This window comes from Crinia signifera, chromosome 4 (genome assembly GCF_055691185.1).
Source record: "Crinia signifera chromosome 4, ASM5569118v1, whole genome shotgun sequence".
Lineage (NCBI taxonomy): Eukaryota > Metazoa > Chordata > Amphibia > Anura > Myobatrachidae > Crinia > Crinia signifera.
This window is the reverse complement of record NC_139220.1, coordinates 44435011-44451606: the sequence shown is the minus strand read 5'-3', so window position 1 is coordinate 44451606 and position 16596 is coordinate 44435011. Positions and strand designations below refer to the sequence as shown.

At 51.0% G+C, this 16596-nt stretch overlaps 1 protein-coding gene across 4 annotated transcripts in view; it reads right to left on the bottom strand.

The window, feature by feature from the left end:
- Positions 1-16596, bottom strand: part of SOX30 (SRY-box transcription factor 30) — an 84680-nt gene that overhangs the window by 12815 nt on the left and 55269 nt on the right. The window contains exons 13-16 of one of the 4 annotated variants that reach the window (XM_083181669.1): positions 14748-14870; positions 13371-13478; positions 11318-11422; positions 8977-9084 (exon numbers count right to left, since the gene is read on the bottom strand). In XM_083181669.1, the coding sequence (XP_083037795.1) occupies positions 8977-9084; positions 11318-11422; positions 13371-13478; positions 14748-14870 (444 nt within the window). The remainder of the gene's footprint in view (positions 1-8976; positions 9085-11317; positions 11423-13370; positions 13479-14747; positions 14871-16596) is intronic. The other 3 variants (XM_083181672.1, XM_083181671.1, XM_083181673.1) reach the window with 3 other exon arrangements.

Here is a 16596-nt window from a genome sequence, read left to right as displayed (position 1 = left end):
GCGATTTGCAGCCCCCCCACGACCCCCGCCTCCTGCGATTCATGACCCCTCCCGTGATTCACGGACCCCCGCACCACCCCCCCCTTGACTCACAGCACCCCACGCGCCCCTCCCGCAATTCACGGACCTCCGCAACCCCCCCTCCCGCAATTCACTAACCCCGACAACCCCCCTCCCGCAATTTGCGGACCCCCCTTCCCACGATTCAAGCCCCCCCGCGCCCCCGCCCCCGATTTGCGGACCCCCGCCCCCTCCCGCTAACCGCGGATCCCCACACACCACCCCCCCTCCCGCAATTTGCAGACCCCCTTCCGGCAATTCCACCCCCCAGCGGACCACCGCGGCCCCCGCTCCCGCATTTCACGTACCCCCGTGACAATGGGGGATCCTGTACCACCACAAGCAGGTACCGCCCCTAGGTGGGAAATCCGGACCTGGCTGCCGCACTGCAGGTTTCCCCACTGCCCTCTGCACCAGCGCCACAACTTTTATCAATGTCTTGCCCACATACCACTATTATACAGCCTCCTGCTCTCATGCACGCTCACTCCCTCCCAGTGGGAGGAGACGCTCACCCACTGCCGGGAGCTGCATACTGTCCCCCACCCTCCTCCAGTTCTAGGGATGCCCATCGACCATCAATGATTTTCAAATAATCAATGGTTTATGGCCGATGTTGAATACTTTTGGCATCAATGTGGGAGGACACTGCCCTGCCTCCTGTTCTCCTGCCCCGTAACTTCCGCCAGTGGAGACCCGCTCACCCTGTGTTGCCCACATTCCCCTATCATGCTTTACCGCCCAGCCTCCTGCTCTCATGCACCCTAACTCCCACCCAGTCGGAGGAGACACTGACTCCTGTATTTCTGTGCTGCCACGCTGGACCCTCACCCACTGGCAGAAGCTGCACAGTGTCCACCACCCTCTTTAGTCCCCCGTATGCCCACACACCCCTATCACTACCCAGCTTCCTGCTCTCCTGAACCGTAACTTCCACCACTGGGTAATCGCTGACGCTGTGTTGCCCACATACCCCTATCATGCCTCATATTCCAGCCTCCTGCTCTCATGCACCCTAACTCCCACCCAGTAGGAGGAGACACTGACTCAGGGCCACCGTCCGGTACTCCTGTGCTGCCACGCTGGACCCTCACCCACTGCCAGAAGCTGCAATACAGGGCATCTTTCATACAATTCTAACCATATTTCTCACAATACAAATGTTCACAAATTAAGGGGCGTAGCCCCTTACGCCGGTGTGAAGAGCGCCCGTAGGGCGCGATGAATCACCTAGTATATATATATATATATATATAAAGGGAACCATAGTATCAATGCCTTCGTCTTGCAGGAACTGCTAACTCACTCCAGCCACATGAGGTCTAGCATTGTCTTTTATTAGGAGGATCACAGGGCCAACTGCACCAGCATATGGTCTCACAAGGGGTCTGAGGATCTCATCTCGGTACCTAATGGCAGTCAGGCTACCTCTGGCGAGCACATGGAGGGCTGTGCGGCCCCTTAAAGAAATGCCACCCCACATCATTGCTGACCCACTGCCAAACCGGTCATGCTGGAGGATGTTGCAGGCAGCAAAACATTTTCCTTGGCGTCTTCAGACTCTGTCACGTCTGTCATGTGCTCAGTATGAACCTGCTTTCATCCGTGAAGAGCACAGGGTGCCAGTGGCGAATTTGCCAATCTTGGGAGAAGATTTCCTGATATAGGAGCTGAGCTGTACACTTCTCCCATTGTGAATCACAATACGATTGCTGACTGTCGTTAAAGCCAGAAAGCACCATTTTTTTTATTTTTTTGAAGTAAAGAATTTCCTTAGTTCTAAAGATCTATACATTAAAGTTTACACTGAAACCTTTTCTTTTTTTCCATTTCTAAATGCCAGGTCCCATCTAACAGGGGACTCTTTTAGGGTTGCTGCTTAGATTATTCTTTAGCGCAGTGTGGGGTCCTATCTATCTATCTATCTATCTATCTATCTATCTATCTATCTATCTATATCTGTATATAAGGGCATCCAAGGTAGACTAAATAATTACAGACATGAAAACAAAGGGTAGGGAGGACTCTGCTCAGACAAGAGAATGTAAATAGGAGTGCTACTGATCTAATGTTGGGTCTGATTGGGGGAAATACTGTAGTCTATTTTTCTTTACAAATATGATTGCTATTCAATGTCAGGGCTAATTGACGCATAATTAGGCCTAGTTATTACACATAAATGCAATCAAGTTAAAGTTGTAAATGTGGTTGTGTTGGACCAGCCCTTTTTACTATATGTTAATGCTCCTTAAAGTCTAGATGGGCGGGGAACAGAGGCCATATTATTATTTATGTAACACTTGGGTAGGTTAGAGAAGGGAAGGCCTCACATTGCTCCACTTTATAGGAGGTGCAGAAACCAATCCATGTTCTCCAGCGTTCCATGAGCCGGCCAGCTGCAGATACTCTACACTGCATTCCTGGGGACTCTCCTGAGCATCAAGGGGTATCTGAATATTTTGTCAGTCCCAGGCTGTATTACACTTATATTAAAGGGGCTCCTTATGTATATGACTTATGTGAGATGCCTCATAGTAGTGTTTGCAGCGCCCCATACTTTAAAACTGTTGGGCAAGTACTGCAGCAGCAGCAACAGCGCTGTGAGATGCACTGCAGAGATTTATGTCCCTTCTTCCCTGTCATGGAATCATAGGCAGACCATGGGGAGCAGAGCTAAATATCCAAGCCAGCCACTCCTTTGACAGTGAGAAAGGCAGGATTGGGAGATGTGTCCCCCTGTCACAGTCCCCCGGACCAGTGGCGTCACTTACCGGGTCCGGGGTATGTTCATCGTGGGCGCCCGTCCCATCATGGCCGGGCATCGGCGATCGGCAGCCGGGGCGTGCGGTGTCCCTCCCCGCCGGCAACAGGGAGCACTCAACAGCGCCGGTGGGGGAGGTGGCCGGCGTCTCAGCAGCAGGCGGGTGCGCGTTCACTAGGGGCGCGCGCGCCGCAGTACAAGTAAATTTAAAGTGACAGGCAGGAAATAGTGGGCTTACCTGCGGGGATAAAAGGAAGTCCCTTGCAGGTAAACCTTGCCAGAGTATAGGCTCACATCAGTCTGCTCCAGCGTTCCCATATTGTTATTCATCGTGATTTGACCCCAGCTATTCCTGACCATCCATTTGCTATACCCCTGTGTACCGCCACTGTGATCTCCCGTGTACCGACCCAGCCTGACTCCGATTACCCGTTTGCCTGATTCCTGATACTAGTCATTCCCCGTGTACCTGACCCGGCCTGTCCTGACAACTCTTTGCTGCACCACTTGTACCGCACTGCCCATCTGGTTCTGACCCGGCTAGACGACCACGTCCATATTTTACCCAGCACATCAGCTCATTAGGGAAACCTATCCAGGGGGCCGCGACCGACGTGTCGGGCGCCGCAGAAGCCCAATCCCGCTTGGAGGGGGTCACTGGCAGAAACCCCCCGGTTAGACTCCGCGCCCCTGTGATAGTCAAGCCAATTCCCGAGCTGAAGTGCATCCTGAATTGTGACAGAATACTCTGGCCCAGTGAATATGGACCCAGCGACTGGACCGTCTCCAAAGGAGCTCCTGGAACACCTCCTCACTAGGGTGGACAAACAGGAGCAGGACCAAGCACAGATTATGCAGTGCCTCCAAACGTTGATGCAGCGGGTAGAATCGCCTCCGCCAACTCCTCCTGTGCCAGCACCGCCAGCCGTAGTAGTCGGGGCTCCGTCCTTGCGAATTCCTAACCCGGCCAAGTTTGATGGCAACCCCAAGGAATGTCGAGGTTTTTGAACCAATGCTTAATCCAGTTCGAGTCCAAGGGGCCTCTTTCCAAACGGAGAGGACGAAGGTGGCCTATATAATTTCCCTATTGACCGGTCAAGCTCTGTCCTGGGCTTCTCCTCTCTGGGAGGGAAACCATGCGATCGTCAACCGGAGTGCCGATTTCATTGCCGAATTCCGTAAAGTCTTCGACGAGCCAGGAAGGGTGACTTCCTCCGCAGCAGCCATTCTTCGTCTGAAACAAGGGACCCAGACGGTGGGCCAGTACACTGTTCATTTCCGGACCCTAGCCTCCGAGGTAGGGTGGAACGAGGAGGCCTTGGTTGCTACTTTCACGCAGGGCCTTTCCGACAGAATCAAGGACGAATTGGCTTCCCGTGAACCTCCGCTTCTTTGGATGATTTGATTTCCTTGTGTAATCGCATAGATCTTCGCCACCGAGAGAGAGAGAGAGAGAGAGAACAATCTCGCAGATACAGTTTCAAGTTAGCCCCTCGGTTCATTCCCCCGGGCTCTAGTTCAGCCTCTGCACCGGTTGTGACAATCAACCAACCACCGGAAGAACCCATGCAGATTGGGAAATCCCGTCTTCCAATCGCAGAGAGAGAACGGAGATTCAGAAATTCGCCTGTGTTTATATTGCGGAGAATCTGGACATCTTCTCTCCAACTGTCCCCAAGCGTCCGGGAAACGACAGGACCTAACTGATGGCCAGGGGTCAGTTTAGGTACCATCTCCTATACCCCTCCTCGAGTCTCCGCTGCCAGATTTACCATTGATGTCACCCTTCAAGGTCGAGATTCCCCCCAAGTCCTCAAGGCTTTCCTAGACTCAGGTGCAGATGGTAATTTCATCACCGCTCAGACAGCTAGAGATCTGGGAATACCATCTCAAGAGTTGTCCAACCCCCTACACATTATAGGGGTGGATGGTAATCGGCTCCCACTCTCCAGCATCCAAGTGTCTACCCAGCCTGTAACCCTGAGAGTCGGAGCTCTACATCAAGAGACCATTTCCTTCTTCGTCTTTCCCTCTGCTGAGAATCCAATCATTTTAGGATTGCCCTGGCTCCAGCAACATTCACCCGTGTTAGATTGGAGAGATCCGCAAATACTAGCGTGGGAGAGGATTGTCATAGGCGATGCATATCCAAGATCGAGCGTCTCCAGTGTTCCTTCTCCTTAACAGAACCAAAATCCGAAGCCAACATTCCTGAACCTTACCAGGCTTACGCTGATGTCTTCAGTAAAAAGCAGGCAGAAAAACTACCTGGTCCATATGGATTGGGATTGCGCCATCGAATTAATTCCTGGGAAGACACCTCCTCGGGGCCGAGTATTTCCATTATCCTTGGTAGAGTCACAAGCGGTGTCCGAATACATCAAGGACAATCTGGAACGAGGCTTCATCCGCGAGTCCAAATCACCGGCAGGTGCGGGTCTATTCTTCGTCAAGAAGAAAGATGGGGGTCTGAGGCCCTGCATCGATTACAGGGGCTTGAATGCCATTACGGTGAAGGATCGCTTCCCCCTTCCCTTAATTTCTGAGCTTTTTGATAGGATCAAGGGGGCACGAGTTTTTACCAAATTGGATCTTCGTGGGGCATATAACTTAATTCGCATCAAACAGGGTGACGAATGGAAAACGGCGTTCAACACCCGGGACGGACACTTCGAATACCTAGTGATGCCGTTTGGGTTGAGCAATTCTCCAGCGGTATTTCAGAGATTTATGAATTCCATTTTTCAAGATCTGTTAAACAAGTTCATGGTGGTTTACCTCGATGACATACTGGTTTTTTCGAAGGACATCCAAGTGCACCGAGACCAGGTATGCGAAGTACTGTCCCGTCTCCGCAAATACCAGCTATACTGCAAACTAGAGAAGTGTTCCTTTAAACAACCGCAGATGCCGTTTTGGGGTTCATTGTCACGAGTAATGAACTACGTATGGATCCGCAGAAATTGTCGGCTATTGCCAACTGGCCGCAACCAGTGGGGGTGAAGGCCATCCAACGATTTTGGGATTCTGTAATTTTTACAGACAGTTCATCAAAAATTTCTCTTCGGTGGTGGCTCCTATAAACAGGCTTACCCGCAAGGGCGAGAACACTAAAGAATGGCCAACAGAGGCCAAGCAAGCCTTTCTTCTTCTGAAACAACTCTTCGTATCCGCTCCCATTCTAAGACGTCCCAATCCTGACAAGCCCTTCTTCTTGGAAGTGGATGCCTCATCAGTAGGAGTCGGAGCAGTACTCTCCCAGAAAGATGATACCAATAAATGGTATTCCTGCGGGTTTTTTTCCAAGAAATTTCAACCTGCAGAACGCAACTACGCAGTGGGAGATAAAGAATTACTAGCGATTAAATTGGCTCTACAGGAATGGCGACACATCTTGGAGGGGGCGAAATTCCCAGTGACGGTCTACACAGACCATAAGAATTTATTGTATCTTAAGACGGCACACTGCCTCAACTATCGTCAAGCAAGATGGTCACTATTCTTCGACCGGTTCGATCTGGTTCTAACATACCGTCCGGGAGATAAGAATGTTAAAGCAGACGCCCTTTCTAGAGCATATGGGCCAGCGGTCTCCGAAGAATTAAGTGAGCAAAAGCCCATCTTGAAATCATCCTGTTTCATCGCATCCTCCAGAAGAATCAAGATACCTGCGGGTAAGACATTGGTTTCCCCCAGGGCAAGAAGGGGTCTCATGCGGTGGTTCCACTCTTCACGCTTCTCTGGTCATGCGGGATCTGCTAAGACGCTAGAACTTATTTGTCGTGATTACTGGTGGCCATCCATAAGGTCTGACGTCAAGGACTTTGTGGCGGCTTGCAGTACTTGTGCCCAACATAAATCCACCACAAAAGCTCCAGCCGGGTTACTCCATCCTCTTCCCATCCCAAATCACCCCTGGGAGGACATTTCGATGGATTTCATATCTGAACTTCCGCTCAGCCACGGTTGCAACACCATCTGGGTGGTGGTAGATCGGTTCTCGAAAGCAGCTCACTTTATCCCGTTAAAAGGTCTCCCTTCGGCTCCCAAGCTAGCTCAAGTCTTTATCAAGGAAATCTTCCGTCTCCATGGCTTTCCTCGCAGCATCGTGTCAGACAGAGGAGTACAGTTTACCTCCAAATTTTGGCGGTCTTTATGTGCCTCATTTAACATTAAGCTCAACCTTTCGTCGGCCTATCACCCTCAGAGTACTGGGCAAACTGAGAGGGTAAATCAGGACTTGGAGAAGTTTTTAAGAGTCTACGTATCGGCAAATCAAGATGACTGGGTATCCCTGCTTCCGTGGGCCGAATTTGCCCATAATAATCTCTTTCATGAATCTTCTGGGTACTCTCCATTTTTTGTCCAACATGGATTCCATCCCAATCTCCCTGAATTCTTTTCAAAGGCCAATGGCACACTTCCAGCAGTCCAACATGTGGTCAAGAATTTTCAAAACATTTGGTCAACAGTCAAGAGGAATCTCAGGAGGGCATCAGACCGCTACAGACAGGTTGCCAACACTAAAAGAAGAATTTCTCCTCAATTCAAACCTGGAGACAGAGTTTGGCTTTCCACCAAACATCTGCGGCTTAGAGTACCGTCTATGAAACTGGCCCAAAGATTTATTGGCCCATTCAGTATTTTGCAAATAATAAATCCAGTTGCCGTAAGACTTAGACTCCCCAAGTCGTTGAGAATCCCCAATGTCTTCCATGTGTCTCTCCTCAAACCACTGGTTATTAACAAGTTTTCCAACACCAGACAACCTCCGGCACCTGTCACGGTAGAGGACCACGAGGAATATGAGGTTAACCAAATTCTGGATTCCAGAAGATCCCGAGGGAAGCTCCAATTCCTCGTAGACTGGAAGGGGTTTGGCCCAGAGGAGCGCTCTTGGGTCGAATCTTCTGAGATTCATGCTCCCCAGTTATTGCAAGACTTCCATCGCAAGTATCCTGACAAGCCGTTCTTGGGGTGTTCGGTGCCCACCCCTAGAGGAGGGGGTAATGTCACAGTCCCCCGGACCAGTGGCGTCACTTACCGTGTCCGGGGGTATGTTCATCGTGGGCGCCCGTCCCATCACGCCCGGGCATCGGCGATCGGCAGCCGGGGCGTGCGGTGTCCCTCCCCGCCGGCAACAGGGAGCACTCAACAGCGCCGGTGGGGGAGGTGGCCGGCGTCTCAGCAGCAGGCGGGTGCGCGTTCACTAGGGGCGCGCGCGCCGCAGTACAAGTAAATTTAAAGTGACAGGCAGGAAATAGTGGGCTTACCTGCGGGGATAAAAGGAAGTCCCTTGCAGGTAAACCTTGCCAGAGTATAGGCTCACATCAGTCTGCTCCAGCGTTCCCATATTGTTATTCATCGTGATTTGACCCCAGCTATTCCTGACCATCCATTTGCTATACCCCTGTGTACCGCCACTTTGATCTCCCGTGTACCGACCCAGCCTGACTCCGATTACCCGTTTGCCTGATTCCTGATACTAGTCATTCCCGTGTACCTGACCCGGCCTGTCCTGACCACTCTTTGCTGCACCACTTGTACCGCACTGCCCATCTGGTTCTGACCCGGCTAGACGACCACGTCCATATTTACCCAGCACATCAGCTCATTAGGGAAACCTATCCAGGGGGCCGCGACCGACGTGTCGGGCGCCGCAGAAGCCCAAATCCCGCTTGGAGGGGTCACTGGCAGAAACCCCCCGGCACGGTTAGACTCCGCGCCCCTGTGATAGGTCAAGCCAATTCCCGAGCTGAAGTGCATCCTGAATTGTGACACCCCCATAGTAGGACAGAGTACCCCCAGTTCTGAGTAGGCAGCCCCTGGCTTTCCACTAAGTGTGTGGCTGGAACTTTCATGAGCTACAAAGTCACAGGAGCACTGCTTGTACTGCTGTGCACACTACCAACAGAAGCCGTGGGGTACAAGAATGGAGGCATGGAGTTCCCCTTATAGAGGACAAAATATATATCCTGCACTCACTCCCCTTAATCCGTCTCTGCTCCCCCTAAACACTGTATAACCCCCCCCCCCTTACCCCATGTGTGATACCCTGTACCCTCCTTCCTCTGTGTGTTTGTGATGCCTTGTTTGTGCACTGGAAAGGCTAAATAAAGGTGGGCTGAATTCCCTACATACAGTACATGACTTACCGAGAGTGTTGCTGGGCTGGAGCATTGCTGTGGAGAGAGAAGCTGAGGTATATCTTGGGTCATAAATGGCACTAAGGGGAATGTTCGGCTGTGGCTGATAAACCCTATCTAAAAGACAAAGATTATGGTCACATACAAAGCAAGCCCTGTGTACAATGCAGACATATACAGGGATGGAGGAGCTGAAATGTAATTTAAATAGTTTTCCCTGAGTCCTCAGGGTACAGGGCTATAGAGTGTGGTGCATGGAGGTCAGACAACTTGGGAAATAACCAAAGTAAGACACTTAGCAATAGTCTATGTAGAAGTCAGCCAAGCTCTCTTGTGGCCATCCGATTGGGCCAACAAGTCATTTGTCCTACACAATGGCCTGGTCTTGTGATGATATGCGGGGTGAGGCGGAGGCGCGGCGGAGGAGAGGGAGCCGGGCAGCGCTGAAGCCAGCTGAGTTCAGCAATGAACTCAGCAGCGCTGCCGGCGCTAAACACTGGCAATCCCAAGAATTTTCAGGGCTTGCCAGTCCGGGCATTAAGGCATAGCCCGGAAAATTCTCAGGGTTACCATGAATGGGTTAAAGTTGTAAATGTGGTTGTGTTGGACCAGCCCTAATTACTATATGTTAACGCTCCTTGAAGTCTAGATGGCTGGGGAAAAGAGGCCATAATATTATTTATGTAATACTTGGGCAGGTTAGAGAAGGGAAGGCCTCACATTGCTCCACTTTATAGGAGGTGCAGAAACCAATCCATGTTCTCCAACGTTCCATGAGCCGGCCAGCTGCAGATAGACTACACTGCATTCCTGGGGACTCTCCTGAGCTTCAGGGGGGTATCTGAACATTTTGTCAGTCCCAGGCTGTATTACACTTATATTAAAGGGGTTCCTATGTATATGACTTATGTGCGATGCCTCATAGTAGTGTTTGCAGCGCCCCATACTTTAAAGCTGTTGGGCAAGTACAGTAGCAGCAGCAGCAGCGCTGTGAGATGCATTGCAAAGATTTATGTCCCTTCTCCCCTGGCAATTAGCTGCAGGGAAGCCATTGACACCTGCGAGAAAGTTCTCAATTTGGCTCATGCTGCAGGCAGGACAGAGACAGCAGTGCAGGACAGAGACAGCAGTACAGGACAAAGATGGCAGAGACGGCAGTGCAGGACAGAGACGGCAGTGCAGGACAGAGACGGCAGTGCAGGACAGAGACGGCAGTGCAGGACAGAGACGGCAGTGCAGGACAGAGACAGGCGTGCAGGACAGAGACGGCAGTGCAGGACAGAGACGGGCGTGCAGGACAGAGACGGGCGTGCAGGACAGAGACGGGCGTGCAGGACAGAGACGGGCGTGCAGGACAGAGACGGGCGTGCAGGACAGAGACGGCAGCGCAGGACAGAGACGGCAGCGCAGGACAGAGACGGCAGCGCAGGACAGAGACGGCAGCGCAGGACAGAGACGGCAGCGCAGGGCAGAGACAGCAGCGCAGGGCAGAGACAGCAGTGCAGGACAGAGACAGGAATGCAGGATAGAGAAATCAGTGCAGGGCAGAGACAGCAGTGCAGGACAGAGACAGCAGTGCAGGGCAGAGACAGCAGTGCAGGGCAGAGACGGCAGTGCAGGGCAGAGACGGCAGTGCAGGGCAGAGACGGCAGTGCAGGACAGAGGCGGCAGTGCAGGACAGAGACAGGCGTGCAGGACAGAGACAGCAGTGCAGGGAAGAGACAGCAGTGCAGGGCAGAGACAGCAGTGCAGGACAGAGAAATCAGTACAGGGCAGATAATAAAAAAAAAAAAAATCATGAAGACTGCCCATTAGTAGCGGGTTTAGGTAAACCAATGGTGCAGAGTGTGGGCAGTGACTGGTGTCCAATGGCTGTGTGAACATTGTCATGGAGGAGGCAGACCAGGGGGAGCAGAGCTAATATCCAAGCCAACCACTCCTTTGCAGCTGAGTGAGAAAGGCAAGATTGGGAGACGTGTCCCCCCATAGTAGGACAGAGTACCTCCAGTTCTGAGTAGGCAGCCCTTGGCTTTCCACTTAGTGTGTGGCTGGAACTTTCATGAGCTACAAAGTCACAGCAGCACTGCTTGTACTGCTGTGCACACTACCAACAGAAGCGCTGGGGTACAAGAATGCAGGCATGGAGTTCCCCTTATAGAGGACAATATATCCTGCACTCACTCCCCTTAATCCGGCTTTGCTCCCCCTAAACACTGTATAACCCCCCCCCTTACCCCCATGTGTGATACCCTGTACCCTCCTTCCTCTGTGTATTTGTGATGCCTTGTTTGTGCACTGGAAAGGCTAAATAAAGGTGGGCTGAATTCCCTACATACAGTACATGACTTACCGAGAGTGTTGCAGGGCTGGAGCCCTGTGGAGAGAGAAGCTGTGGTATATCTTGGGTCATAAATGGCACTAAGGGGAATGTTCGGCTGTGGCTGATAAACCCTATCTAAAAGACAAAGATTATGGTCACATACAAAGCAAGCCCTGTGTACAATGCAGACATATACAGGGAATGGAGGAGCTGAAATGTGATTTAAATTGGTTTCCCTGAGTCCTCAGGGTACAGGGCTATAGAGTGTGGTGCATGGAGGTCAGACAACTTGGGAAATAACCAAAGTAAGAAACTTAGCAATAGTCTATATAGAAGTCAGCCAAGCTCTCTTGTGGCCATCCGATTGGCCCAACAAGTCATTTGTCCTACACAATGTCCTGGTCTTGTGATGATATGCGGGGTGAGGCGGAGGCGCGGCGGAGGAGAGGGAGCCGGGCAGCGCTGAAGCCAGCTGAGTTCAGCAATGAACTAAGCAGCGCTGCCGGCGCTAAACACTGGCAATCCCGAGAATTTTCGGGGCTTGCCAGTCCGGGCATTAAGGCATAGCCCGGAAAATTCTCAGGGTTACCATGAACGGTTAAAGTTGTAAATGTGGCTGTGTTGGACCAGCCCTAATTACTATATGTTAACGCTCCTTGAAGTCTAGATGGCCGGGGAACAGAGGCCATATTATTATTTCTGTAACACTTGGGCAGGTTAGAGAAGGGAAGGCCTCACATTGCTCCACTTTATAGGAGGTGCAGAAACCAATCCATGTTCTCCAACGTTCCATGAGCCGGCCAGCTGCAGATAGTCTAAGATGCATTCCTGGGGACTCTCCTGAGCTTCAGGGGGGTATCTGAACATTTTGTCAGTCCCAGGCTGTATTACACTAATATTAAAGTGGTTCCTATGTATATGACTTATCTGAGATGCCTCATAGTAGTGTTTGCAGCTCCCCATACTTTAAAACTGTTGGGCAAGTACAGCAGCAGCAGCAGCGCTGTGAGATGCACTGCAGAGATTATTTGTCCCTTCTCCCCTGGCAATTAGCTGCAGGGAAGCCATTGACACCTGCGAGAAAGTTCTCAATTTGGCTCATGCTGCAGGCAGGACAGAGACAGCAGTGTAGGACAGAGACGGCAGTGCAGGACAGAGACCGCAGGGCAGAGACAGCAGCGCAGGGCAGAGACGGCAGCGCAGGGCAGAGACGGCAGCGCAGGGCAGAGACGGCAGCACAGGACAGAGACGGCAGCGCAGGGCAGAGACAGCAGTGCAGGACAGAGACAGGAATGCAGGATAGAGAAATCAGTGCAGGGCAGAGACAGCAGTGCAGGACAGAGACGGCAGTGCAGGCCAGAGACGGCAGTGCAGGCCAGAGACGGCAGTGCAGGCCAGAGACGGCAGTGCAGGCCAGAGACGGCAGTGCAGGCCAGAGACGGCAGTGCAGGGCAGAGGCGGCAGTGCAGGGCAGAGGCGGCAGTGCAGGGCAGAGACAGGCGTGCAGGGCAGAGACAGCTGTGCAGGACAGAGAAAGCAGTGCAGGACAGAGAAAGCAGTGCAGGGCAGAGACAGCAGTACATGGCAGATAATAAAAAAAAACAAAATCATGAAGATTGGCCGTTAGTAGCGGGTTTAGGTAAACCAATGGTGCAGAGTGTGGGCAGTGACTGGTGTCCAATGGCTGTGTGAACATTGTCATGGAGCCGGAGGCAGACCAGGGGGAGCAGAGCTAATATCCAAGCCAGCCACTCCTTTGCAGCTGACAGTGAGAAAGGCAGGATTGGGAGACGTGTCCCCCCATAGTAGGACAGAGTACCTCCAGTTCTGAGTAGGCAGCCCCTGGCTTTCTACTTAGTGTGTGGCTGGAACTTTCATGAGCTACAAAGTCACAGGAGCACTGTTTGTACTGCTTTGAACACCAACAGAAGCCGTGGGGTACGAGAACGCAGGCATGGGGTGCCCCTGTTAGAGGACAGTATATATCCTGCACTCACTCCCCTTAATCCAGCTCTGCTCCCCCTATACACTGTATAACCCCCCCCCCCCCTTACCCCCAATGTGTGACACCCTGTACCCTTACCAAGAGTGTTGCTGGGCTGGAGCATTGCTGTGGAGAGAGAAGCTGTGGTATATCTTGGGTCATAAATGGCACTAAGGGGAATTGTCGGCTGTGGCTGATAACCCCTATCTAAAAGACAAAGATTATGGTCACATACAAAGCAAGACCTGTGTATAATGCAGACAGATACAGGTACATGAATAGCTGAAGCATACAATGGGATTATTACAGTTTTCTCTCAGTCATAAGGGTACATGGCTATAGAGTGTGGTACATGAGCTGAGGCACTCTTACTTATACGCCACAGTTCCTGCACAGCTAGACCTCTGAAGTTGTACAGAAAGTCAATATATAATTCACATAATAACAAGTCACAATAAATGGGTATGCTGCACCATTACAGCAATGAATCAGTGAGTTTTGTGCAATGAGTTATATCAATAAAAAAAGAGACTGATTCAACACCACAACAATGACATGGTGGGTCCAGGTCCATCGCCAAGCCAACAGTCTCATCACACACAGGCCCAAAGGAGGACAGTAGGTACTCGAGGCTAGGTAGTGTCAAACAAAATCAGAGGATCTTTCATGCCAGTTTGTGTTTTGTACCAAAGTGTATTCCTCATGCACCTCCATATTTGATCTTTTAGAGTGTGGGATCATTTATTAAAGAAAAGGATGAATGGAGGAGCTGTAGGGTGCAACTAAAACTGAAGAATATTTTAGCAACTGCGGACACAATAATCAAAAGTTTACGGACCCCTTGTGTCACCTTTCTTCCATCTGGCATAATGGCAAATATCACCCACTCGGGAGTCAGCGAAAATGCTGAGATTAGATGTTGCTTGGTATATTTCCACACTTGAGTCCAGAAGCCCCGTATTATGGGACATTCCATGTTCCCCTTTCAAAATCAATAATTTTTATTTTGAGTAGCACCCATGAAGTTTACATATGAAAATCAGCATGTTCTGATGGGGCGTTGAAAACTAAATGTCGGCCAGGAACTCAATGTTATGTTTGAAGTACATTTATAATAAAATCATATTTAGCGAACAGGGTGCAATCATTGGTTTCTGCGTGGACATAGAACATTTTTAGGGCATATGGAAGAAGAGGGAGTTAATTGAAGGACAATCCTAAACTTGACACCCCCTTCATTGCTGTCATTCATACTCTTGCCTCCCTACTCTCCAGGGTTAGAAGGTGATAGCCAGCCACAACCTTTATCACCAGTGGACTATGGAGACCTTTTGGCTGAGGTACAGTTACTGCTATAAGCAATGAGAAATGTGGTCACTATGTTGTGCACTGGAAAAGCTGTCCAAACCCTACAAGCCGAAAGCTATACAAAGGTGAGCTGAGAGCTGAATTCCCTACATACTGTACATGACTTACCAAGAGTATTGCTGGCCTGGGGATTTGCTGTGGAGACAGTAGCTGTGGGTTCACATTTTGGATCCTTAGTGGCACGAAGTGGAATTTTCTTTTTCTTTCCCGGCTGTGGCTGATAAACCCAATCTAAAAGACAAAGATTATGGCCACATAAAAAAGCAAGACCTGTGTACAATGCAGACAGATACAGGGAATGGAGGAGCTGAAATGTGATTTAAATTGTTTTCCCTGAGTCCTCAGGGTACAGGGTACAGAGTGTGGTGCATGGAGGTCAGACAACTTGGGAAATGACCAAAGTAAGACACTTAGTAATAGTCTATGTAGAAGTTAGCCAAGCTCTCTTGTGGACATCCGATTAGGGCCAACAAGTCATTTGTCCTATGCAATGTCCTGGTCTTGTGATGATAGGTGGGGTGAGGCGGAGGAGAGGGAGCCAGACAGCGCTGAAGCCAGCTGAGTTCAGCGATGAACTCAGCAGCGCTGCCCGTCGCTAAACACTGGCAATCCCGAGAATTTTCCTTGCTTTCTAGTCCGGGCATTAAGGCATAGCCTGGAAAATTCCCAGGATTACCAGTGAACGGGTTAAAGTTGTAAATGTGGTTGTGTTGGACCAGCCCTAATTACTATATGTTAACGCTCCTTAAAGTCTAGATGGCCGGGGAACAGAGGCCATATTATTATTTATGTAATACTTGGGCAGGTTAGAGTAGGGAAGGCCTCACATTGCTCCACATTATAGGAGGTGCAGAAACCAATCCATGTTCTCCAACGTTCCATGAGCCGGCCAGCTGCAGATAGTCTACACTGCATTCTTTGGGACTCTCTGAGTCCTGAGCTTCATGGGGGTATCTGAACATTTTGTCAGTCCCAGGCTGTATTACACTTATATTAAAGGGGCTCCTATGTATATGACTTATGTGAGATGCCTCATAGTAGTGTTTGCAGCGCCCCATACTTTAAAACTGTTGGGCAAGTACTGCAGCAACAGTAACAGCGCTGTGAGATGCACTGCAGAGATTTTTTGTCCCTTCTCCCCTGGCAATTAGCTGCAGGGAAGCCAATGATACCTGGAAGAAAGTTCTCAATTTGGCTCATGCTGCAGGCAGGGCAGAGACAGCAGTGCAGGGCAGAGACGGCAGTGCAGGGCAGAGACGGCAGTGCAGGGCAGAGACGGCAGTGCAGGGCAGAGACGGCAGTGCAGGGCAGAGACGGCAGTGCAGGGCAGAGACGGCAGTGCAGGACAGAGACGGCAGTGCAGGACAGAGACGGCAGTGCAGGGCAGAGACGACAGTGCAGGACAGAGACGGCAGTGCAGGGCAGAGACGGCAGTGCAGGGCAGAGACGGCAGTGCAGGGCAGAGACGGCAGTTCAGGGCAGATAATAAAAAAGCTAAATCATGGAGAGTGGCCATTAGTAGCGGGATTAGGTAAACCAATGGTGTCCAATGGCTATGTGAACGTTGTCATGGAGCCAGAGGCAGACCATGGGGAGCAGAGCTAATATCCAAGCCATCCACTTCTCTGCAGCTGACAGTGAGTAAGGCAGGATTGGGAGACGTGTCCCCCCCCCCCCCCCCATAGTAGGACAGAGTACCTCCAGGCAGCCCCTGGCTTTCCACTTAGTGTGTGGCTGGAACTTTCATGAGCTACCAAGTCACAGGAGCACTGCTTGTACTGCTGTGCACACTACCAACAGAAGCGCTGGGGTACAAGAATGCAGGCATGGGGTGCCCCTGTTAGAGGGCAATGTATATCCTGCACTCACTCCCCTTAATCTGGCTCTGCTCCCCCTAACCAATGTATAAACCCCCCTCCCCTTACCCCCCATGTGTGACACCCTGTACCCTTCTTCG